The 24570-nt window shown below is 44.0% G+C and overlaps 1 protein-coding gene across 3 annotated transcripts in view; it reads left to right on the top strand.

Annotated features, from left to right (window-relative positions):
- The window catches only part of RAPGEF5 (Rap guanine nucleotide exchange factor 5), a 134614-nt gene that overhangs the window by 55516 nt on the left and 54528 nt on the right, over positions 1 to 24570 (top strand). For all 3 annotated transcript variants that reach the window (XR_010609883.1, XM_065666307.1, XM_065666306.1), the window contains exons 6-7: positions 4478 to 4581; positions 4916 to 5004. Coding sequence is in view for 2 of the 3 variants with exons in the window: in XM_065666307.1 (XP_065522379.1) it covers positions 4478 to 4581; positions 4916 to 5004 (193 nt within the window). In the remaining variant the exon portion in view is untranslated. The remainder of the gene's footprint in view (positions 1 to 4477; positions 4582 to 4915; positions 5005 to 24570) is intronic.

The raw sequence follows: 24570 nt of genomic DNA, 5'->3' as shown, positions 1-24570 counted from the left end.
TATGTATATGCTATGAGCTGTATTTTATAGTGAAATAAAATAATACAGTCTTATGTAAGAATTTTTTGATTCCTAAGAATTGCCATATGAAAAGCTGCTGTTGATGTTCCTGCAGTCCTGTAAAGTAATTTTTCCCCTGAAATTTGGGAAAAGTGATGATCATGCAACTGACTGCAAAATAGGAAATCCCATTGAAAACGTTTTGTGCTGTGATATTTTAAATACAGGTAGAATAGTAGATATTTTTATTTTCATCTTTCTAGAATAAAGAGAGGGTAACCACTGCAGGAAAAAAAAGACGAGTCTCCTTGTATAGCTGGGTTAAGCTGTGCTGGTGACTTTGAAATGCTTTTCTCCTGCTGTAGTTGATAGTGAATCAAATGTGTTTATGTAGATTTCGGTCTCGCTCAAAACTCTGTGAAATACAGCAACATTTTCTGAGATGGATTATCCAGAGATTTCAGAGATACTGTCCATCTGCACTTTAATTTTCATGTGTTCATTTCCATTTCCTTGTCAAATAAAAAGGAATAACCTGTAAAGAATAATTTTTGTACATCTGTTTGTACTTCAGTGACTTTAAATCTAATTCTGCAGTCTGCACAATAGCAGATTCCAGGGAAAAACAGAGTGAAGTGTAAGCTGACAATCATTGTTAATCTTTGATAGATGCTGCCTGAAAGATTGTTTCTTACAGGAGGAGCTGTTAATAAATCTTGTTTTTTTTTCTTTCTTTCATGTTTGTACTAGAAATACATTTCTATTTTACAGCCAGGGCTCATCTCACTGTCTACTATTAGCACTGGCAAATGCATCATACTGTAAGACTTCTTTTTCTATTGTTTCTAAGAGTTGTTGCATCTTATCTACTTATTCTGAAAGGTGTCTGCCTCTGCCTATTTGATTTTTTAATGAAAGATGCAGTCAACTTGGTTCAGAAGCTGCTAAGAGTAAGGTTAGGCATAAATACTGTTTTGCTATGCAGTACTTTTCTAGAAAGCTCTTGTGCCCTTGTACTTCTGAAGTGGGATCTGAAATCCCTTTGGGAAAGAGTCTTTTTGGGGTTTTGCCATCTTCATAAATATCTGCCCAAATCTGACCCAAGTTAGAGGCCAAAAAATGCAGTTTGTACATGCTCTGTGAAGAGTTTCTAGAGCTCTGCAGGTTAGTATTTGAAGGCTTGCTAAGCTCTGAGCATGCTACAGCCTGAGCTGTGAAGACTTTTCTTTATAGCTGTATCTCCCAGCTGTTATGATGTAGGATGTAGTGAGCCTGGATGGAGCTCTGAGGTAAAGCAGCTGTACCTCTGTAACTTTTGCTGTGTCCAGGCTAGTTCTCAGTGGGCAGGTTTGGGGATCTCACTGAGGAGGCAGGTGCTTCCAACCTTTGCAGTGGGTACAGCAGGATCCGCACAGACAAGGACCATTTGTCTCTGCCTGGACCCAGTCCCCAAGCAAGGCCTCAACGTATGCTGAACTGAAAGTAGAGCTATATGCATTCATATGCATATGAAGGTAGAGCTGTAGGGATGGAGCTAAATTAAAGAATATCTGTCAGTGTTTCACAGTGTTCAGACTTGACCTTTCTGTCTTAATAGCGTCCTTTAATTCTTCATTTGCGAATATGTGCCAGGAATTGACTGTAATAGCCAAGCAAGAAGATACCTGCCCAGGAAAACAATTAGTCTTCTGAAACGAGGAACTTGTTATTTTGTGGCTTTTGTCCTGCTCTCTCACGTATTTGAGCGCATTCCCTGTACTGCAGTGGCAGCCCCTCCACACTTGTGCTTCTCAGCCCCTTCCTGCCTCAGCTTTTATATTTCACACCTCTTACATGGAAATATTTCCACGTGTGAGGGGAAGCTCCAGGATTTCACTGAAGGGAGCAGTCTTGTCTCCAGAACACAAACAGGGGCAGGAATCCTTCATGTATGCCTTTTCCCCTACCTCTCAAGGGCATGCCCTGGCACCAGCATCAGAAGACATAGATGCAGAAGTGATAGGCATTATCTGATTGTGCTGAGTTAGTTTTACCAAATTATGCCATGCAAACAAAATTTTCTTGCCCTGCATAACTCCTAGAGGAGGCAATTTCTTTGTTACTTAATGTGATTTCAAAGCAGATAGCCTGTGTAAAGTTTGCTTTGTTGCGTGTTGCCCAAAGAAGAGTCTCTTTGCCTTTGCTTGGTTGGCAGCAGGAAAATCTGTCTGCAGACTGGATTTTCCATGCTCTCTTAAGTCTATAGGTGCCTTATAGGTTATCTCTTAATAGCTGTATTGCTTCTTTACCCATAGAAACCATTAATGTGTGAGTCTCTCTGGATCTGGGGTTTGCTGGAGTAGCTCTGGGTCTGGTCTCAACAAAAAAAGCAGGCGGGGAGATGTTGAAGAAGAGTTCTTTCATTGGGATGTGCGTAGCTTGCAATGGTAGCTAGCAGTGTTCCAACCTAACAGGTGCTTCAGTACTGGTAAGATAAGTAAATAAATCTTTGCAGAGGTGTCCTGTCCTGTGGAGGAATGATGTGAAAATGCAATTTCTATTCAGTGAAGCCAGTTTCTGAATATACTATGTCCATCGCAGAGCATGTTGTGGTTGGTTTTTTTTTTTTTTTTGTTTTGGTTTTTTTTTTTTTTTTTTCTGTTAGAAAACAGAGCAGCTTTCCTATTTCTAGCAGTGGGCATTTCTCACAGGAAGAGAGGAGGCAGCAGATTCTGAGTGTTGGTTCCTCTTTTAATTAGCTGGAAGGCCAAACCTTGTTTTTGAGAAGGGTTTTTGAGAATGTGTCTGCTTGGTGAGATGCTGAAGGGGGAACACCGTCTTCCAGAACAACCGTTAATGTCCTTTCAGTACGAAAGAGCTTTCGTACTCCCAGTGCTCCCAGTTGACTTGCTGCCAGCTGCTCGAATATGTAATGTATGTATGGGTACACTTAAAATCCATTCCCATATATGTGGAAAGAGATGGTTTGTACAAATACATCACATACATGCCCCATCTGTGCTGCAGTTGGGAATCTCAGAGGGCACAGGGAAATGAGGATTTGAGCTATTTTAGAGGATACCAGAGGAAAGGCAGGGAAACTGAAAGATTTATTTGTTTGGATAAACCTCCCTGTTACTGAATTGCTTTAATGTGGCACCTCTTTCTTGGTCTTCTTCTCTTCTTTTGCTGATACTTTCATTCCATCTTGTCTAATATGTGGGCAACAAAAACCCCACATCCAATGAAATGGAAGATCACAATTACACATCAGTATTCCTGTGGCTGCTCAGTAATGTCCCCTGGGAGTGTTACAATGAATATCTGACATTAATTGGCTCAGTACCTGTATGTCTGACCTTGCAGAAATTTAATACATCAATTCTACATGTTGTTTACTGATAAAAGAAAACTTCTTCAGGCCAAGGGCTGCACCTTTGGACATAACCTGCACCCCTGTGACAACCAGAAGCAGCAATCAGACTCACTGGTTTTGGAATAAGAAATGAAATAATAGAAAGAGGGACCATAAAGTAGTTTCTCTCCCTTGTTTTGCCAAGCTCTGTTACTCAGCAATTTCTACCCCTCTTGAAGTCTTTATCACTGCCAGATACTTTACACTTGATGCACAAATGCTGGTTTGTCTCCTTTGAGTAGTACATGCCTTCATACATGTGTTTAACATACTGAACAATATAACTAAACCAGGTCAGAATTAGAGGTACAGCAACTACTGGATGTACTTGTGTAGAAACACAACTCTTGTGTCGCTCACCCTCCAGTGAGTGAAACTGCCGGGAGGGTCTCGCCAGCGGGCTGCGAGCCACTCTTTGGCGATCTCCATGTGTCAATGCGCCTTGCTAAGTCAGCAGCAAACCCCCATCTCCTGCGGTGCTCAGTCAGCTGGCGTTAGCAGCTCTGTGGTATGTAGGCTGCGTGTGCAGAAATGGATGATTGTTCAGCTCCCTTCCGTTTCAGGAAGCCGAGGGGGAGAAAGTCGGTGTTCAAATCCCAGTTTAGCTGAGATTCACACACCGGGTGGTAACTGGGCTTAACTTTCTGTGGGGTGCTTGTTTTCCAAGTTTAAAAGTTGTTCCGTAGGGACTCGTACACGGATTATTTAAAGAGATGCTCACACACTGGATGTCTATCCCACTAGGTTTATTGCCTTTGTTGGAGTACAGGAGAGATGCTTTACAGAATGTGTGCTCTGCCTATGTATTACTGGAGTGCTGGTAGCACTTGCCGCTTTCTGACTGTTGCTACTTGTCCCCTGCTTTATTTGATCTGCTGGGCATTAAATAAGCCATCACCTCGGAGACACGGAAACCCGCGCCCCAAACCCGGCTCTTGCGAATTAAAATCCAGCGCAAGCTGCCGAGTACCGCTCCCAAACGGGACCTCGTTCCTCCCCTCTGCCCCTCAGATACCTGAGGTGTGGGGCGGCCCTGGGCAATGACCGCGGTCTCTGTATTGCTCTCCCCCCTGCGCACGGAAGGCGGAAGATGGAGGCAGCGGCGAGCGGGCGCGGGAGAAGGCCGGCGCGGCGCTGGTGCTGCGGAAGGTGTGGTCACGCAGCCCGGCCCCCGGGCGGCGCGGGAGGTAAGGCTTCCGCGGCTCTGGGAGCGCGGGGCTTGGCCGGCCGGGCCGGGCTCCGCGGCGGCGGCGGTGGGGTGGGAGGGGCTGCGGCCCCCGGCTGGGCGATGGCTCCCGCCGGGCGCGCCTGAGGGGGGCGGTGCGGCGGGAGCGGGGCCATGGGGAGCGGCAGGGTGCGGGTGCCTGAGGCGCTGGCGGGCTGCGGCGGGGAGCGGCCGCTGCCCACCTTCGACGTGCCTTACTTCAAGTACATCGACGAAGAGGATGAGGAGGATGAGTGGAGCAGCCGCTCGCAGTCCTCCACCGAGGATGACTCCGGGGACTCTCTGCTTTCTGACAGATACGTGGTGGTGTCGGGGACGCCGGAGAAGATTTTGGAGCATCTGCTCAGCGACCTACACCTGGAAGCCGCCCAGGACAAAGAGACCGGTAAGGACCGACTCCACGGGGAGGTGGCGGCCGGGGAAGCGCCCGGCCCTGGGCGGGATCGGGGAAGAGGACCCAGTCCCGGTGTCGGCACAGGGGGTCTGCGCCGGGGTCGCTTCCAGGCACCGTCGGCCGAGAGCCGGCTGCCAGCCTGATGTTCAGCCTGGGACAATGTGGGGAGGAAACCGCGAGCGTGCGGCAACCGGGAGGTGGCCAAGCGGGACGCCCGGGCCAGGGATGTCGGCCGGACGCCTAGCGCAACTTGAGCCTCTTTTATCTCGGGCTGTCGCCGGCTGCGGCCTGCCTTGCACTACACCCGTGTCTCCTTAGGCAGAGACTGCCATTCCTCGCAGCCTGCAGCTATGATTATTTTGATCAGAATACTCGCTCTGCGCTTCAGTCTCCTGGCCAACTACTCGTTTTGCCACCACACAATACTTTGGCACATCTGTTTCACAAGCCCGGCTTAGAAATTTCCTTATAACCCGGGGCACAGTGTATAGCTGGATGCTGTACTTCTCTGTCTTCAACCAGAGACTGTAGTTTGTTCCAGCCTAAAATATTATGATCCATCTGCTTGACATGTGGTTTAATTTTCAGGTGGATCTCTTGGCTGTATGCACCAAGATGTATGTATGTATGGTCACCAAGAGCTCCTGGAGTTGTTTATCACAAGTGCCTGCAACCTGCAGTTCATATAGTTTTAATAAAAGCGGTCAGGCTGGTGAGACTTTCGGAGTTCCCCAGTACTGACAAGAAGAAGGCAGTTGGATCTAAATGGTGCTGTGCATTTGATCGTTCCCAACAGGGTTAAAAAATGTATGCTGCTACTGCCTGTATATATATCTCTCTACAAATGAGATTACTGAGAATAAACACACTTTAATCCTTTTAAGTGACTGAAAATATAAATAACATCTGCGATTCCCAGAGGAACGTCTCAGAACAAGTTGTTAGTTTAATGTGGGACAATGGGCATATTCGTAGTGCTGATGTGTGAATGCTCTGAAGAAATGTATAGGGTGTCTGTTGGTGGTATTATTACAGTATTCCTACTGCTGCTTTTGTCTTCCTAGACATTAATATTTAGTGCAGAGAGAAGGTGTGATATTTTTCCTTCCACAGATGCCCTCAGACTAGTTCTGGGAGCAATTTACTTGAGCCAGATCTCAGGCAGTGTAGTGGGGGTCCTCCCCTGGCCCTTTAAGGTCAAATGTTCGATCCAGATTAAGTTTCCCATTAATGTTTATGAAATGCAGATTGAGGGACATTAGCTTCCTGCCTTCCTGGTCTGCTTCATGTTTTTTCTTTATAAGCTCACAACCTTGCTGGAAAACAACATGATTTTCACTGGCGATATGCATTATATTTTAGTGTTTGTAAATATAAAAGATTCCTTACATGAAGCATTAGATGCTGTATGCCTCCTCAGGTGTACTACCTTTTCTTTCTTTTTGCTGCCCTCACTCCCATCACCAAGAGACTGTTCATAAGCCTGTTCTCCTTGCAGAGAGGGGCTGCTAAACTGCCCTCAAAACAAATGCTAAACCACTGCTTGGCGTGGTTGTTAGCAGATGGTAATGTATTTGAAGGTTGATTGGCTTCCCTTCACCTCTTCTGCCTTATCCTAAGACCTTTTAGAAAGAAGCAATTAGCTCTGCCCTGTAGCCAGGGTTAACTGGATCCCAGAGGCAGAACAAAGTAGATGCAGCTTCAGTTTTTTGCCATCACAAAGAAGTGTGCCAAACCTTGCCCAGCAGCCTTCCACTTCCTCAAGGGTAGTTCCTCACTTACTGTTTTTTTTTTTTCTGACTTTATTAAGCTGGTAATATAGAACTTTGTCAAAATGGAAGATTTTGGGAATTCTGTTTCACAATGTTCTGTGTGGTAGATGCCCCTGTAATATTTTTTTATCAGTCTGTTTTGCAGACCTAGTGGCATTTGGTGTGAGGAAGTGTGGGATGTTGACCATATACATGTACCTCTTTGTGTGTGCTCCTGAAGGCATCCTTCTGCTGATTGTGTGTTTGATTTTGCTCTTCTTTGCATTTTCTGTAGTTCCAGTCTGGCCCATCTCAGAGGACAGTCGTGTTGCAGAGTCCTGCAGACTTGTGTTTTAGCAGGCACAGCTTTGCAGAACATAAAAGGACAATGCCGTTGTACCCAGCTGCTGCTCCTGTTGTCAGTTTGCCAGTTCCAGGATGAATTACTTGGCCTCCTGCTTTTCCTGCTGTCCCCAACCTGTTTTGCTTATTTGTGTCTATAAAGAACATGAGAAAGATCTGTTCTTATGTATGCTGGTGCATGGGAGGCTGTTGTTCTCTTTGACCCTTTGCACTGCTTCCCAAAGAGGGATTCTCTGCATGTTCTCATTCCCACTCTTTGTATAATAAATCATAACTGCAACTCTCTATGGTCATTAAAAAAAATGACCTGAGGCTGGTGTGGTAATGGAACACTGCTTCTAGTAAATACTGACAGTGGCTGAGTGATGCACCATGTATTACTTCCAGCCATCCACCATTTTCCAGCCCAAGTCAGCAGGTACCGCTTGCAGCTGGGAGAGTGAACGGGAAGTTTTGGATCTGGTCTAGAATAAATGTAACTGGGGTCCAGCCCAGACCTCAAGACGCCCTTCAGCTCTGCTAAACTTATAGCAAGATATCTTGAGAACTCTGCTGTGGCATCCTCTGCTATAATAAATACATGGGGACCTGGACTGAAAAGTGGTCCCATTGTCTGTGATGTTATAGCAACCAAGGACACTAAAGAGGACACTACAGTGTGCATAGCTAGACTAATCTATTGCTCAGATGACTTCTGTAGGCAAGGATGTCTTGAAAGCCTGAGGTTTGTAAGACTCTTTGAACTTAACATACTTAATACTGTTTAATTACTGAGGCTGGGTTTTTTTTTTTGGTGGTGACTATGTCAGGGAGTATAGGCAAGTTCTTGTAGCGCCATCTTGAATTTGGGCTTGCCAGTAACAAAGGCTTGCCAGCCATCCATCTTAGAGGGAGAAAGTTTTCATCTCCTGAGTTATTATAACCTGCAGTGTCCCTACCCCCAAGAAGATTGTTCCTGTTTCCTACCATGACATGGATGGAAATTTTAAATTTCTATAAACAACAGCTTTTCTGAGTCATCTCTGAGGTTGTTGGAATCACTGGGGAATCTCTGCTGAGTGTGTACTTTAGAGGGCAGTTTGAAGTTTTAAGAGTTGAATAGAGTAAGATACTTCAAATACATCAGTATCCAGGCAGAAAATGCAAGGCATACCTCCTGAGCTAATCCTCGTCAAGGATGGGGATTTGAACAATCAATCTCCAAGAAGCCAAATCTTAGTGGTTTAGAATCTCCAATCCCTTTCCATTGAATACAACATTTCTTTCAGAGTTGTTGTCCTTTTCTGAAAAAGGTTTTATTTCTTGGACATTAACACGATTTTCTTCTCTGGATATTATTCTGATCTAGTCTTTGTAATATTCTTGGACTGGCTTTTATTCAAGCATGCCATCTTGCCTCTTGGTAGTTGCATTCAAAGTTTGGCAGCCTCTGGAATGACACAGTGGTTATCGCATCCACTCCTATTTCTACGGACTTGCCTGGATCCCTCAGACCATTGAGCCACCTAGAATCACAGAATCATAGAATGGTTAGGGTTGGAAAGGACCTCAAGATCATCTAGTTCCAACCCCCCTGCCATGGACAGGGACACCTCACATTAAACCATCCCACACAAGGCTTCATCCAACCTGGCCTTGAATACTCCTGGGGATGGAGCACTCACAACCTCCCTAGGCAACCTATTCCAGTGCCTCACCACCCTTACAGTAAAGATTATCCTCCTTATAGCCAATCTAAACTTCCCCTGTTTAAGTTTGAACCTGTTACCCCTTGTCCTGTCACTACAGTCCCTGATGAAGAGTCCCTCCCCAGCATCCCTATAGGCCCCCTTCTGGTACTGGAAGGCTGCTATGGGGTCTCCACGCAGCCTTCTCTTCTTCAGGCTGAACAGCCCCAACTTCCTCAGCCTGTCTTCATACGGGAGGTGCTCCAGTCCCCTGATCATCCTCGTGGCCCTCCTCTGGACTTGTTCCAACAGTTCCATGTCCTTTTTATGTTGAGGACCCAGAACTGTACACAATACTCCAGGTGAGGACTCACAAGAGCAGAGTAGAGGGGCAGGATCACCTCCTTCAACCTGCTGGTCACCCTCCTTTTAATGAGCCCAGGATACAGTTGGCTTTCTGGGCTGCGAGCGCACACTGCCAGCTCATGTTCATTTTCTCATTGACCAACACCCCCAAGTCCTTCTCCACAGGGCTGCTCAAAATCTTTTCTCTGTCCAACCCAATCCTGCCTGGGATTGCTCTGATCCAGGTGTAGGACATTGCAGTTGTCATGCTTGAATTTCATAAGGTTGGTGTCAGCCCACCCCACAAGCGTGTTAAGGTCCCTCTGGATGGCATCCCTTCCCTCCAGCGTATCAACCGGACCACACAGCTTGGTGTCATCGGCAAACTTGCTGAGGGCGCACTCAATCCCACTGTCCATGTCAGCGATGAAGATGTTAAACAAGGCCGGTCCCAACAGGGATCCGTGAGGGACACCACTCGTTACTGGTCTTCAGCTGGACATTGAGCCATTGACCACAACTCTTTGTGTGCGGCCATCCAGCCAGTTCTTTATCCACCGAGTGGTCCATCCATCAAATTGATATCTCTCCAATTTAGAGAGAAGGATGTGTGGGACAGTGTCAAACGCTTTGCACAAGTCCAGGTAGATGACATCAACTGCTTTACCCTTGTCCATCAGTTCTGTATCCCCCTCATAGAAGGCCACCAAATTGGTCAGGCAGGATTTCCCCTTAGTGAAGCCATGCTGGCTGTCACCAAGCACCTTGTTGTTTTTCATGTGCCCTAGCATGCTGTCCAGGAGAATGTGCTCCAAGATTTTGCCAGGCACAGAGGTGAGACTGACTGGTCTGTAATTCCCCGGGTCTTCAATTTTCCCCTTCTTGAAAATGGGGGTTATATTTCCCTTTTTCCAGTCGTTGGGAACTTGACCTGACTGCCATGATTTCTCAAATATGATGGCCAGTGGCTTAGCAACTTCATTTGCCAGCTCCTTCAGGACCCGTGGATGGATTTCGTCAGGTCCCATGGACTTGTGCACGTTCAGATTTTTAAGATCATCTCGAACCAGATCGTCTCCTACAATGGGCCCAAGGTCTTCATTCTCACAGTCCCTGGGTCTACCTTCTAAGACTTGGGTGGTGCAGTCAGAGCCTTTGTCAGTGAAGACCGAGGCGAAGAAGTCATTCATAACCTCAGCCTTCTCCAAATTCTGTGTAGCCAGTTCTTCCGAGAGCTTCCTCAGGGGGCCTATGTTGTCCCTAGTCTGTTTTTTGTTTGCTACGTACCTGTAGAATCCCTTCCTGTTATCCTTAACATCCCTGGCCAAGTTTAATTCTAACTGGGCCTTAGCCTTCCTAACCTGGTCCCTAGCTTCTCAGACAACATCCCTGTACTCTACCCAGGCTGCCTGTCCTTGCTTCCACTTTTTATCAGCCTCTTTTTTCCTTTGAATTTTCCTCAGCCGCTCCTTATCCATCCAAGGAGGTCTCCTGGCCCTCCTGCCACATTTTCTTCTAGTTGGGATGCAGCACTACTGAGCTTGTAGCAGGTGGTCCTTGAATATCAACCAAGAGTCGTGGGCCCCCCTGCCCTCCAGGGCTATATCCCATGGAACCTTACTAAGCAGGCTCCTGAAGAGGCCAAAGTCTGGTCTTTTGAAGTCCAGGGCAGTGAGCTTGCTACACGCTCTTCTCACTCTCCTGGGGATCTCAAATTCAACCATCTCGTGATCGCTGCATCCAAGGCTGCCCTGGAGTACCACATTCTCAATGAGCCCTTCCCTGTTGGTGAGCACAAGGTCAAGCATGGCTCCTCTCCTTGTTGGCTCCTCTATTACTTGCAAAAGGAAGTTGTCTTCCACACAATCGAGGAACCTCCTGGATTGCTTGTGCCGTGCAGTGCCATCGTTCCAACAGATGTCAGGGTGGATGAAATCCCCCATGAGAACAAGGGCCTGCGAGCGTGAGGCTTTTCCTATCTGTCTGTAGAGTGCTTCATCCACAGGTTCTCCTTGATCAGGCGGCCTGTAACAGATCCCCACAATAATGTCTCCCATCGCTGTTTTCCCTTTAACCCACAAACTCTCTGTAAACTGCTCACCTGTCCCCAGACAGAGTTCCGTACTCTCCAGCCTATCCGTAACATAAAGGGCAACTCCCCCTCCCCCCCTGCTGGGCCTGTCTTTTCTAAAGAGCCTGCAACCTTCCATTCCAACACTCCAGTCATAGGAGCCATCCCACCATGTTTCTGTGATGCCTATTATATCATACCCCAGTAGACGTGCACACATCTCTAATTCCTCTTGTTTGTTCCCCATGCTACGGGCGTTTGTATAGAGGCATCTGAGCCGAGCTCCAAATGAATCCAGCTAGTCGGCTGGATCAGCTGGAATGTATCTACATTGTTCCAAGCATTTATTATAGGTGTTGGCAACTGACTGGCTCTGTTGGGATGGAATGATGCCCCCGTCCCCCAACACATCTAGTTTAAAGTCTCCTTGACCTGTCTGGCAAGCCTCCTGCCAAAACTGCTCTTCCCCTTCTTTATCATCAGACCACCTCCACCAGCCCCCAGTAGATCTGGCCTACAAACTTCAGTCTCGTGTTCAAGACACCCAAACCCCTGACTATTACAGCACCCTTTTTACCATTTATTAACTTGTCCAATCCTCCTAGCTTTTTCTTGGTCCTCCCTTGTGTCCTGGAGAATTGATGAAAAGACTACCTGAGCTCCAGAGCCCCTAACCACCTCTCCCAGGGCTCTGTAGTCTTTCTTTATGGTCCCCAGTCTACTACTATCTATATCCTTAGCACCCACATGGATCACCAGGAGCGGGTACTTACCGTGGAACTTACTAGAGCAGGCAGCCTCTCTGTAACATCCCTGATCCGTGCTCCTGGTAAGCAGCACACCTCCCTCTAGACAGGGTCAGGCCGACAGACGAGTGCTTCTGTCCCTTTCAAAGTAGAGTCCCCTATTACTATGACCCGCCACTTTTTCTTGGTAGCGCCAGTAGAGATCTTTACTTGTGCATCATCTGGTTGTTTGTGGTGCAAGTGCGTTTCCTCGTTAGCCTCCTGCAGGACAGCAAAGCGGTTCTGCGTGGGGACAACAGATTTAGGAGGAAGCCCCTTGCCTTTAATTGTCCTTTTCCTCCTTCTTTTGTAATTTTTCTTTGTCACTAATTCCCAACTTCCCGGGTTGGTGGCCTCCTTCTTTCCTTCATGAGGGGGAGGGAAAGCTTGAGGCCCCTGCACAGTTTGGGGCTGGAGCAAGCAGCCCTGCTTCCTCTCAGCTACCCTGACATCTTGAAGTCCGCTAATAGCATTCCGCAGCTCAGCTACCTGCTGCAGGAGGGCCTCCACCAGGGAGCACCGAGTGCAGCCCTGCCCACTGTGCACCTTTTCCTGCTCCTGGCTTCACTCCCTGTGAGTCAGCTGCTCGTGTCAGCTGAGCTGCTGGCTCCTGCGCAGGTCCTGTCAAGGACTTGAAGCTCCCTCGGTAGCTCTCGCTGCTCTGAGTTGCGGCTCCTGGACTCTGATCTCTCCCCTGCTCCGGTGTTGAAGGCGTCCTCTCTCGAGCTACTCACCTCTCTCAGGCAGCTTAAGCAGAATATCTCGGAAGCACAACATAATCTCCATCATCACATGTGATGACACTACCTGTCTTTTACCTCCCTACTGTGATATTAATTTTAGGGAATGAGTAGGGAGAAGAGACTGATTTGTGAAGGTCTTTGAGGGCAAGAAGTGGTGGGAAATGGAGATCTGGAGAAAGCATGTAAGTGAGGAATGGTATGACTAGAACAATATGATGTTTTTAGTCTTAACTGATGTATCTTGCTAGTGGACTGAGTGAAAATGATTGTAGCAAAGGGGAGGTATGATGTGTTTGTTAGGCTATCATGGAAGCTAGGATGGCAAGTGATGAAATGCATCATTTGGGCTTGCCAGTAGCAAAGGCTTGCCAGCCTTCCGTCTCAAAGGGAGAAAGTTTTCCTCCCACAGAGCTATTCTAACCCTCAATGTACCAAGCCCCAAGAAGACTGAAGGAACAGAAAAAGAGGATGAATCCTAATGATATAGCTAAATCGTGCAGAAAGGTGTAAGTATGGTCTGGATTTCTTAGGAATAGGAAAATTAAGGAATAATGACCTTTGTACCATGCTGTGTCACCTTACCTGTGACAATGCATGGCCCTTGAATTAGTGGGAATTCTCCTCTCTTACACAGAAGCAGTTTTAGCTTTAGGATCTAGAAGGGGCCTTCATACCATGCCTGTCCTCGAGGTGCTGTGGAGTGTGGGTTACTTTTGTTTAATCCTTTCTGTTTCTATCCTTGCACCAATGACACTACTTTGATGTTGGGTAGAGGCATCCTCTGCAGAACTTTATGCGACCTTTTAGAGGAATGGTACTGCCTCGCATCAGCTGATTGTAGTCAGCTGATAAATGATGTTGTGAAAAAGGGTTACAGCTTGGCCTTTTATAGGTGTGTCTTTTGTTTAATAATCCAAGGAAAAATATCTGATTGCTTTTTGATATTTCAGGGTTTTTTTTGTTTCTTAGCTATAAATGACGTTGTTAGGAGTTTTGCTCACTATGCTTTATTACTGATGAGTAAAAGGTGTTAAAAAATGTACTCCCGTGATTGCCACGCAACCTGATGCATGTGGACTCATGCGAAGAAGAATACATATTTGCCCCACACTTTGTGATCCTATCCTCCAGCTTTTAGGATGGAGGGAATAAATGCCTGCTAGCCCTTTCTCTTACTAGTCCTTTATGATAAAATGTTGCCTGTCATCATTTTGAGGGATTTTGTAAACTTTTCCCCTAAGTCTTAGGAAAACTGGGTGAACTGAGTGGGCTAAATGCATATTACTGCTATGCCTATAGGAGAGGAATAATAGTTTAGCAGACTGCATGGAGCAGTATCATCTAAGAATAGCAGAAAAGCTAAAATAATCATTTATCTCAGTGTTCAGTGAGAGAGAACCTGGGAAGGTTCTTGTGCGGAGCCATTGCTTCATTAAGCATGAGTCTAAGCTGTCTCAAATTGGAGAGCCAGTAGAAGTAGGTTCAGAATAAATCAATAAAATTAATAGTAATGAATCACCAGGATCAGATGTAACTCCCCAAAGACTTCTAAAGTAGCTCAAATATGAAATTGCTGAACTCCTAACAGTAATTTGTAATCTATCATAAAATCATCTTGAGTGGCAGAAGAAGGTGAAAAATGTGATGCCAATTAAAAGTACTGGTTCTGTTTGGGGAACATCTAAGCAATAAGGTTGTCATTTTACCAATACATTATTCCAGCATAAAGTGGCACTGTAGTCAAAAGAAGCAGCTCAGCCTTTGCTGACCACTCATTCCTGTTGCTGCACTGGTCCCTTGGTGCAGTCCCCAGGCGACAGCCTGTCATGTGATTCTGTAGCAGAATGAGCAGGGAGCTGGTCCTAGTTGATACTGATGTAGGAAATACCAAATTTTTAGTTTTAAGACAGATCAGTTTCCTGATCATCTCTATCTGTCAGTGTCATGAAGTTTGCCCTGATACAGGGAGAAGGTGGCAGGGAATGGGAGGTGCACAGATGAGGACAGCAGGAGAGAAGGACTCTTGCTTTCAGAAGCTGGACTTGCTTGCGGGAGTTTGATTAGATGTGAAGCTGCGATATAAAGCTATGCCTTTGTGCTAGTAAATTGACTGGTGATAGAGTAAAAGCAGAAGGAAGAAATGCGTGCAGAAATATTGTACAAAGGGAAGTGAAATATGGTGGAAAATGTGGTTTTTTTTTTTTTTTTTTTTTTTCAGAGATAAGTCAGATTTTGTGTAGCCTGTAGAGCTGTTAAAGATTTGAAGGAGTGTGAGGCTATATATGGTCTGGTGTGCCTGTATCTTATATTTGTATTTCCACATTGCTTTTGATAAAATCCCTTGCCAAAAATCCTAGAAGAAATTTAAGGATCCTTTTAGTAAGGAAGAAGATGCTTTTCAGGACTGATGATGACTTAAAAGAGAGAAAATGAAAAGTAAGAGTAAATTGTCAATGTTTTAAAATGGAGAGAAGGTGCCATTGAAGACTGGGTGCTGTTGAGTGTGGGATGAAAACTGAGATAATGGCATCTGCCGATAATATTAAATGGCTAGGGGTCTTGTAGTAAGTGAAGCTTAGTAGTAAATTGATGGCCATGCAAGAGTACAGTCTTGAACACCCTGTTATCCCACCTCTGACTGCCTGTTTGAGCTATTGTGTTGTGTTACCATATTGACAAACTTAGGTTGTCTCTGCAGGGTGAGTTAGATTAGGAAGCGGATCTAATTCAAAAATATCCTCATGGAAGTCGTAAGAACACAGCAGTCTAGGATTGGGAAGATACTTCAGGAGTTAGGAGCGGTCCCCCTCAAACCAGCCCTGTGCCTGAAGAAGGATGAAAGGAATAAAAATCTGCGTGATATAATTGCAGATGAGATCCAAACTTTAAAAATGCAAGTAATGCATTTTCTAATCCAGAGAAAGGAAATCCTTATTATACATATTCAGCAGAGGTGCTAAATTGGCTAATATCATGCAGAAAATAGGTCTTTGGAGATAGAGTAGATAGTTCTTGGATGATCTTTTGATCATCATTGGTTAAAAAGACAAAAATATTTGAGACAATGAGGACAAGTAAGAACCACAGCTATACAAAGTAAATGAACTAAGGAAAGCTTGAAAAGGACAGCAAGTGTAATTAGAAGTATAGATTAAATACATCTAAGAATGAATAGTGTAGGTTTTGTCATCTTAGAAAAATAGTTTCTGTAAAGGAGGCATATAGTGATCTATGGGACTATGGATTGCATGGGGAAGGTGAATATAGAAAAATTATTCATTGTTTCTGATAATGTGGGAAGTGTTTTTTTAACACAGTGAAGTTTATGGGTTTATAACTAATAAAAAGGAGTTCTTTTCTGATATGGTGCACAGCTAAATTGTGAAACTCATTACTGTGAGGATTTTCTGGTAACCAAAGATTGGAAGGGTTCAAAAACAAATCGGGCAAAATTCTTGCAGAAACTCCATTGCTGCAGTGATGTTGATACAGCTTTCTGGTTGGAAGTGTTCAAAAACAAATCAGGCAAAATCCTTGCAGAAACTCCGTTGCCGCAGTGATGTTGATACAGCTTCCTGTTTGGAAAGTCTCTGCTGCCAGTTGCTGGAAGCTAGAATAGTGTATCAGAGAATGATAACTCTGTATTTGTCTTTTTCTTATCTTATTTCTTCCTCTGGGCATCCTCTGTTGGCCTCTTACCAAACATCTGGTTCTACTGTATGGGGATCTTTGAGCTGACCCAGTGTACTGCATGAAGCCCATTGCAATTTAGAAGCAATTAATCAGAATCTAAGGTTAAAATATGGTGCTAGTTCCTTCCTGTGTGAGTTATCAGTTCAGTTGGCAGCAGAGAGCAAACAGTTTTCTGCTGATTGGCTTTGCAAATGTCATGGTGGGGGCTGGAGCTAGGACAAGAGAAGCAGGAGCTTCTGTCTGTCACATTAGTGAGCTGCATCAGCTTGCAGACTGAGTGCCATGCCTGGGATTCACTACAGGCAACGTGTCACACCCTGTGGTGCCTAAGCTAATAGGAAATGCCAGCAAGGGGAATATGTCTGAGATACTGTCTCCTGCCAGGCACTCAGGCAGTTATTTCTGAGAAATTAGGACTCAGAACCTGAAAAAGGGGTGGTGTTTTTTTTTTTTTTTGTTTGTTTTTTTTTTTTTTTGCACTTGGGCACTAAGGCTTGTTAGGGCAAACTTCAGAAAGGCAGTCTGGGAATGCTGCTCCTGGATTGTCTCACTGTTATATTAAGCAACTGGGAAACTAGAGACAGCATTAGGAATGGTGAACATCCTAGTGATCAGGGCTCTGTCTTCATTATCAGGACTCTGTAGATACTGAGGGTATTTTTTCAGTTCACCACCATAAATACTTCCCATGGTGTAAGGGCGCCTAGCAAAGCAGGCCCTTTCAAGGAGGAAAAGGTACTGAGTTATCCATCAGACAAACACATGGTTTCAGTATGCCCAGGAATGCCCAGGCACCTTTGGGCACCTCAGGCACCTAAATAGATTTCTTTTATACCCTGTGGAAGAATGTCTTGAGGTGATGACCTAAGGGCCCTCAGTGTTTAAAGTGGTTTGTGTTTGAGTCAAATTTGACATTATAGTCAATTAGATTGTAGTATTTTTAGTTCCTCAATCATTTCTTTGTAATTTTGGGGATCATTATAGCTAGTTGTCACCTTTTGCTATGTGAGAAGGTGATAAGGAGCTGTCATGAAAGCCTAGTGTAAAACCATTTATTATGAAGATGTGCACTGTAGGCAATATGCGGGTGTTTAATGATCTCAGTGGCTTAAACAGGAAAGAATTGGGAAGCACAGTTCTAGCAAGAGAATGTTTTTAGGGGTGAAGATCTATAATTTTCCTTTGTCAGTGAAAAAGGCTTTTAGTTTTTTTATTTTTTAAAGTAATAAAAGGCAGAATATGTTAATTTGTTGTACTGCAAAATAGACCTGAGTGATATAAAAAATTTGATAAAACATTTGGAAGACAAGTTTTGATTTGGTAAGGTTTCTGGAACGCTAATGTGACTCTAAAGCATTATAATCAGTTATTTGTAAAATCACTTTTGCCCTAATGACATTGGAAGTCTAGGTGATATGAATTATCAAACCAATGGAGTTAAGTATTTCAAATATATGAAAGGATATAGGGTCATATATATCTCTAAATTAACAGATACAGTAAGTAGCTGAGATTATAAAGGGATGTGTTAGTGTATTTGAGAAATTTTTCTGTGGAACTTTCTTCAGAATGTTGCTTTTGATATTTCCTGATTTTCTGATGGTGTTAAGCCAGGAATCCAGTATGGAAGGGATTAAAAAAAATGCTTCCAGGGCTTTGTTTTATAAAAATGCTTGTGTTTTGGACATAAAAAGAGTAGCAGAGGTTGTCTTTTAGTTTCTGCCTTTTGCTTTTCTAATTGCTTGAGTGTGGATGGTCAGCATCAAATGTAGCAGAAATAACTCGTGTTCCAGGGTCAGAAGGCTGGGACTGAGGGCCATAAAGGCAAAAAGGAAAACTGAGTCACTGCATAGTGGTGATGACAAAGAGATCTCTCTCACCAAGGGAGATGTCTTAGAAGTACACCAGCCACTTGGGTTGATTCCCTGTCTTCCATGGCTGCAGGTCTGGAGATGAAGCAGGCCAGGTCTAATCTGTTGCAGCCAGTGAGATATTGGTTCCAGTGAGCCATAAGAATGTCAAAGGCAAAGGCAGTCAACATCAGCTTAGCAAAAAGTCATAGCCAAATTCTGAAATGTGTCTAAATAGTGGCAACTCTTACTGACTTCTGTCTCCAGGAGATCCATTCCTTTGCAACAAAGGGATCAAACCCCAAAGTGTGAAGGTGACACTTTCTAGATCCTCTCAGCTGTGTCTTCATGATTTCCCAGAATGTGGTTTGTTGAAGCTGACTAATTATAAAACATAAAGTTACCTCAAAGCTGCTGTTTCTAATAGAGGAAAAGTGAGACCTGATTTGTAAGGGAGTAGTGTAAGAGGAACAGCAACAGATGGTGTGTGGGTTGGCAGGTCAGTTAACTGTAAGAGTAGGAACTGGAAATGAAAGAATGAAATATCAGTGTTGTCTGCTTCTTAGAAAATCTCTGCATGTCCTGTTCCTTCAGCAGGAGCCACAGACCATCAGGAGCCTCAACTGTGGTGCCCTTCACCATGGATCTCCCATATTACCTGGGTATTTCCTCATTCTCACCACTAACCCTTGTTTTCCTTTCCTTCCTTCTTAAGTCTTTCTACTATCCTACCTTGAAAAACTGGATGTTGTCTTCAGTGCTTTCTTTTTTGGGTTGCTTTTCCACAACATAAAGATTCACCATCTGCTGGCATAAATAGGGGTGTTTGTCCATTAATAACTTCTGTGTTGCTATTAGCACTTAGTGTGATGGCTATTAAGTTGAAAGCTTGTTCTTAGGATACAACAAAGCACTCCTTCCCAAGAGCAGACTCTCTGTAATGTTGTAAAACGTGGAGATGGTGCTTTGAATTCAGACTTTTTTGGAAGGAAACTTTTGCAGAGTGGGGGAGTTTTTCTGTAAGAATCTTGAAAACATAAAAAATTATGTTCACGTATTTGTTACATCTTTGAGTCCAAGAATACAGTTTGTGCACTATCTTCAGGGTTTGCATTCCAATGTTTCCAGTGCTCAAAATTGATATGGCTCAAAAATACAATGATTTGCTTGTGAGATTAACATTATCTGAGGAATATAAAGAGTGTGTTCATTCCCTGACTACAGGGTGGAAGGATAGATTCACTGAAGACGTATGCTTTGAGATTCTGTAGTAAGAATCTGAAAGAAACATCTTCTTCAAAGCTGCTTTTTTCTCCCTTGTGAACTAAATTTACTCTCATGCTGTTAATTCCTCCTTCCCCTACAATTCTTCTTAACATGCCCTGTGTTCAGATTGTTTCACGGTATTATGAAAGTAGCAGCCTTGGTGTTTTTGTGAGCAAGAATGGGACTGTTTTGGCTATAGCCAAACTATAGTTATCATTACTTTACTAAGCTCCCTGTCATGCTGCTTGTTACTACCCTTTGGTGACATTTCATTGTATAGTGTGCTGAGGCAGTTATTTTCTTCCCCATCTTACCATTTTCTATAAACCCTTGTACTCAGAGCACACCCATGGAAATTAAGAACAAAAAGCCACCACAGAAGACCTATTTGTGAACCATTGATTGGAATAGATTTCTGCCTGTTTCCCGATGTGTGGTATTGATAAGGCTTTCTGTGGGCTCTTAAGATCTCCCTTGTATCTCCAAATCCCGAGCTGCATTACAGCACCAAACTCCTCTGCTTACTGTGTAGCTGAATAAACTCAATTGCTTGAGAAAGCCTGCCTGTGACATTGGCAAACTGGTGCCAACACACTCTGGATTGCCAAGTGCAGTGGAGCTGAGCTCTGCCTTGCCCTAATGCTGGTTGGTGTCTTCTCTATCGTGTCTGGGGAAATAAGAAGGGAAAGAGCAGCTGTGGCAGCAGCTACTGAAGGCTGGGTTTGCTGTGTGCTGAATGAGGTTGATAGGGGATTCTGCTGTGGTTTGTGTTATCTTGCTAGGTTTCCATTCTAATGGGTGAGTCAGGAGATTGGCTGTTAGATGTGGCAATAGATGGTTGTAGTAGGGATATTTTTATGAGAGCAGAGGGAACTGTCAAAAAAGGAGATAATGGAGCAGATTGTGCTTGGCATAAATTCAGAAGCTTCATGCATAAACTGCGATCAGTAAGCCTGTAATGCAGGCTTTAAATTGCTGTCACTTTTTTCAGAAAGGAAGGTTTGATCTAGTTTAGTTTCAGTTAGGGTATATAAGACCTTTTAGGAGAGTTGTTGTGCCAACATCTGGTTGGCATTGGAGACAATCCTGCTTGATTTTTTTAAAGTCAATTTTGATCCTTTCAGAGATTGAAATACAAGTAGAATTACAGCACTTTGACAGCCAGAGGTTTCTTGTGAGATGTCAGTTACTTTCATGAAGTATAGCTGGTTCTGGCAGAAAGAGCTTTTTGGAATAGCGTCAGTTACTGCAACAAAGTAAATTGCTTGTCCCATCTTTTAGACAAGGTGAAAAATACTGATGTGAGTTGTAACTGTGGCAGCAGCTCACATCACTGTCTTCTGAGCCAGGATGAGATCATGGGATGACCTTGTCTCAGTTCAGAAAAGTTTGTGAGATCCATCTGAAACCAAATCAGTACTCTCTCTGAAGTGAAAATACGATGGCTTGTTTTCAAGGACACTGAGCTAAAAAACATTCTGGGTGGGAGGGCACAGAAAACAGATCAATGTAAATAAAGTGACAGTGTTGATGGATCTAATTTTGATGAAAGCTAATAATAAAAACCTTTGACTTTCTTTTGACAGCAGTGGGGATGAACTGTGATTTTATTCCTTTGCTTGAACTTGAGCTTTGATGGAAATATAAATGCCAGAATCAGGGATGTAATCATGGAGAAATCATGCTGTCTGACCTGGGAGTGCTGGAGGCATTTATACTTCACCTTCTATTGCTTTTCAATTTATTTTCTTTCTTCTGCACCCTGAGTCCCCCTCCTGCCATTATCCCTCCTCCCACCCACAAGGGTCTACCAATTACCCAAGCAGCCTTTCTTTAACCCTCCCCACCTCCACTTCTTATGGTATAGGACTAGTTGAACTCTCTAAGAACCACCACAGCTAAAATCAGAAAGCCAGATACTGCCTTTGTTCTTTCCCAGTTGTGAATTCAGAGCCCCAGAATCAATACAATAATGAAACCCTTGTTGTCTTTCATTTCCCTCCCTGACAGAAGCCTTGTTCATGGGATTTTGTTTGTTGTTACTGTTAGTACATCATAGGGGATGCACAGCAACAATCTGGAAGCAAACAAATAGTGAAAAACAACCACAAACAAACAGCATTTGTCAGATCCCTTTTGTCAAGAGGTTTTTCACTCAGTCTTAAAGCAGCAGTGAGCATGCAGCACTGCCCCAAAGCATGGAAACCACCAGTAACAAGCAAATGCAAACATTTTGCCTATTAAGGCAACTACAGATTCTTCTCTTATGACAGGCAAACAGATGCAGACCTCTGGCCTGCTCGAGCCCAGCCTGACTGTGAGGAAGCAGCCCTGGCAGTGCTGCAGTCTCCTCACTGTCCTCTTCTTCCAACCCGGAGAAGGAATGTCCACCCTGAGCAGAGCCTGGGAAGCAAAGGGAAGCTGCCTGTTCACCTTGCTCTCTTTGTGACAGCCATGAAGGGCTCTTGGGCCATACACAGGTTGCAAATGCTTTGAAGGTGGTGTCTATGCCTGCATTGCATGCTCCTCCCAGTGGGGCTTCTTGCTGATCAGGGAGTCCTTCCCCAGGGCAGTGTGGGACCTTGGGGGGCTCACACATCCATCACTTTGCCATTGTGGGGCCCCCTGGACCCCTGAGGTTTGCTGTGACAGAAGCCCCAAAGCACACACAAGATTTTGGGATGTGGGCAGTTGGGAAACCTTGGCATGTTGGGCAAGCTAAGTCTAAACCTTTAGGCTGGGAAGGGTCGCTGCCAGCTGAAGCTTGGTCTCTCCCATGTGTTCTCCAGACCTTCAGTACTCTCCCAGATATTTCTTTTCTGTTGCAAAGCAGCAAGAAAGCATTTTCCTGAGGTCTGTCCTGGGGTGGTGTCAGTGGGTTGAGGCAATGTCTCCAGTGTAATGTGTTTTGGTACATCTTATGGGTTGCTTGTGCAGCTTATGTAAACATTTTGAACATTTTATTTATTTTTCTTTGATGTGTACATACAGACTCTCTTAGTATTAATGGGAATCTGATCTCCTACTTGGGTGAGGGTTTTGACATGCAGATGGGCAACAGGGCATTTGATTTAACATTCAGGTTAAAGGACTGAAAATTTATTCAGGGAGTCAAGGTTAGTAAGACACAATTTTGGAAGTTACAACTATGTGATTACAAAGAACGCTAGATCTTTCATGACAGATTTGTAAAAGTGTCTGGAAAACATGAAAATGCCATCAGCTTTGCAAGAAATGGCAGTATTGGGTTTTCTTGATAGATGGAGAGCATTGAGATCCTCCTAGAGGGGACACTCATGTAGGTCTGTGATAAGAGATTTTACAGCAAAGGGCAGGTGCAGTTGCCCAAAGTGCTGCTATTTGTAGTGTTAGCAAGAAGGCTAGCTCCTCATCTGAATCCCTATGACTTAGGGGAGCCCTAGGTATGAAGGCAGAGAGATTACCAAAGTCTGTCATTAGGCCATATACAAGCTCTGCTGAGGTTCAGTATTTGACAGGTTTAGGATTGTGCTCTCTACTGCAGAGAACGGCAGATCTGTATGACCAAGTTCCAAACTGAACAGAAAAGGTCAGGTTTTGATCTACCTTAAGATAATTAGATGTTGTGAATAGTTTTTGGATGATCTCATTTCAAATGGGAAGTGAATGCTCCACTTCCCATGCAAATGTGATCCAGAGATGCACATCATTTGGCTTGGCTACTCATGATTTATTTATATTTTAAAATGCAGATGTAGGCATGTGTGTAATGTATTTCTTGTAATTGGATACAGTGATTAAATGAGCTTGAATATTATACTTAATTGTTCTTCTGGGATGTGGGCTGTTGTATCTTTAAAACAGCAGCTCCTAAGAGAATCAATTCCAGCTTCTATATATTTGCTGTAATTGGTCACGTGTTTCTAAAAACTGATTTGGAAAATTGCTTTTAAATGTATGTTCTTATATAGAGAATATCTAGCTAGCTGAAGGCTGGTATGTTATCCTTGAAGTCTTCCTTTAAGATGCTTTTCTACCTTCTCTGACAGGCATTATTTAGTAAAAAGAAATACAGGCTTACAATTTTGTAACCTGAAAGAAGCTATAGGAAATGTTGCACCAGCAGAAGTGTCTACCAGTCTGCAGCCATGGACTGCCAAGTGATTGCAGTTTGAGACTGACATCATGTAATTGATAATTTCCTATAGACTAGCCAGGGCTATTACAGAAAGGATAATGCTTCTCAGTCAGAAAAAAATTAAAAATGGGTTTTTTTAGTTGGTCTTAATGACATACTGAATAAGCAAAACAGTTTAATGAAAAAAAAATCCAAACCCTTATTTGCAGAAACAAATGTGGAAAGATAATGAGTTATCATTTTACATATATAGAGGCATTCAGAAGCCACAATGTGTGACTGGTGATGCACAAAGTAAGAGACATTGCTCTGCCTTAGAATTTGAAGGGTCCACTAAGAGAAGACCCAGCAACCTGGAGCAAGAGGGAGACAAGAGCAGCAGTGACAGGAAGGCTTTGTTAGAGAAACGGGGTATGGACAAAGTCTGCAGAATTTTAAATAAGGAGGATATCTCAGTGATGCTAGTAGTACCAGTGTTTAAGATTGTATCTTTTAATAAAAAAAAAAACCCTAGACCTACAAGCAGCAGCTTGAGGCACTGTCTCTGCATCTCCTTTGGCTAAGCTATTTTAGGTCTACAAACGTAGCTGTGCTTAATGGCAGCCTTTACTTCAGTGAGACAATAATTTCTCTCTCATCCCCTATAGATGCCCTTATTCCCATTACTTATAGGAATATAGTGTCTGAGAATTTGCTGCACTGCCTCAAATGTGCTTGAAATTTGTCAACATATTCAAAGGTTACAGGGCTAAAGGGGAGGAAGATTGATGGACAGTTGGACAGATGGTTCAGTTGCAAAAACCATTTTCCTTTGGGGAACAAGAAAAAAGAAGAAATTCTGAAGTAGAAAATATGCTGCTGTTAGCTTATTTAATTTGAAGAGGGTTTGGCAATTTGATAGGGAAG

The sequence above is a fragment of the Lathamus discolor genome, chromosome 2, assembly GCF_037157495.1.
Source record: "Lathamus discolor isolate bLatDis1 chromosome 2, bLatDis1.hap1, whole genome shotgun sequence".
NCBI classification, from domain to species: Eukaryota; Metazoa; Chordata; class Aves; order Psittaciformes; family Psittacidae; genus Lathamus; species Lathamus discolor.
This window is presented reverse-complemented; position numbering and strand designations above follow the sequence as displayed.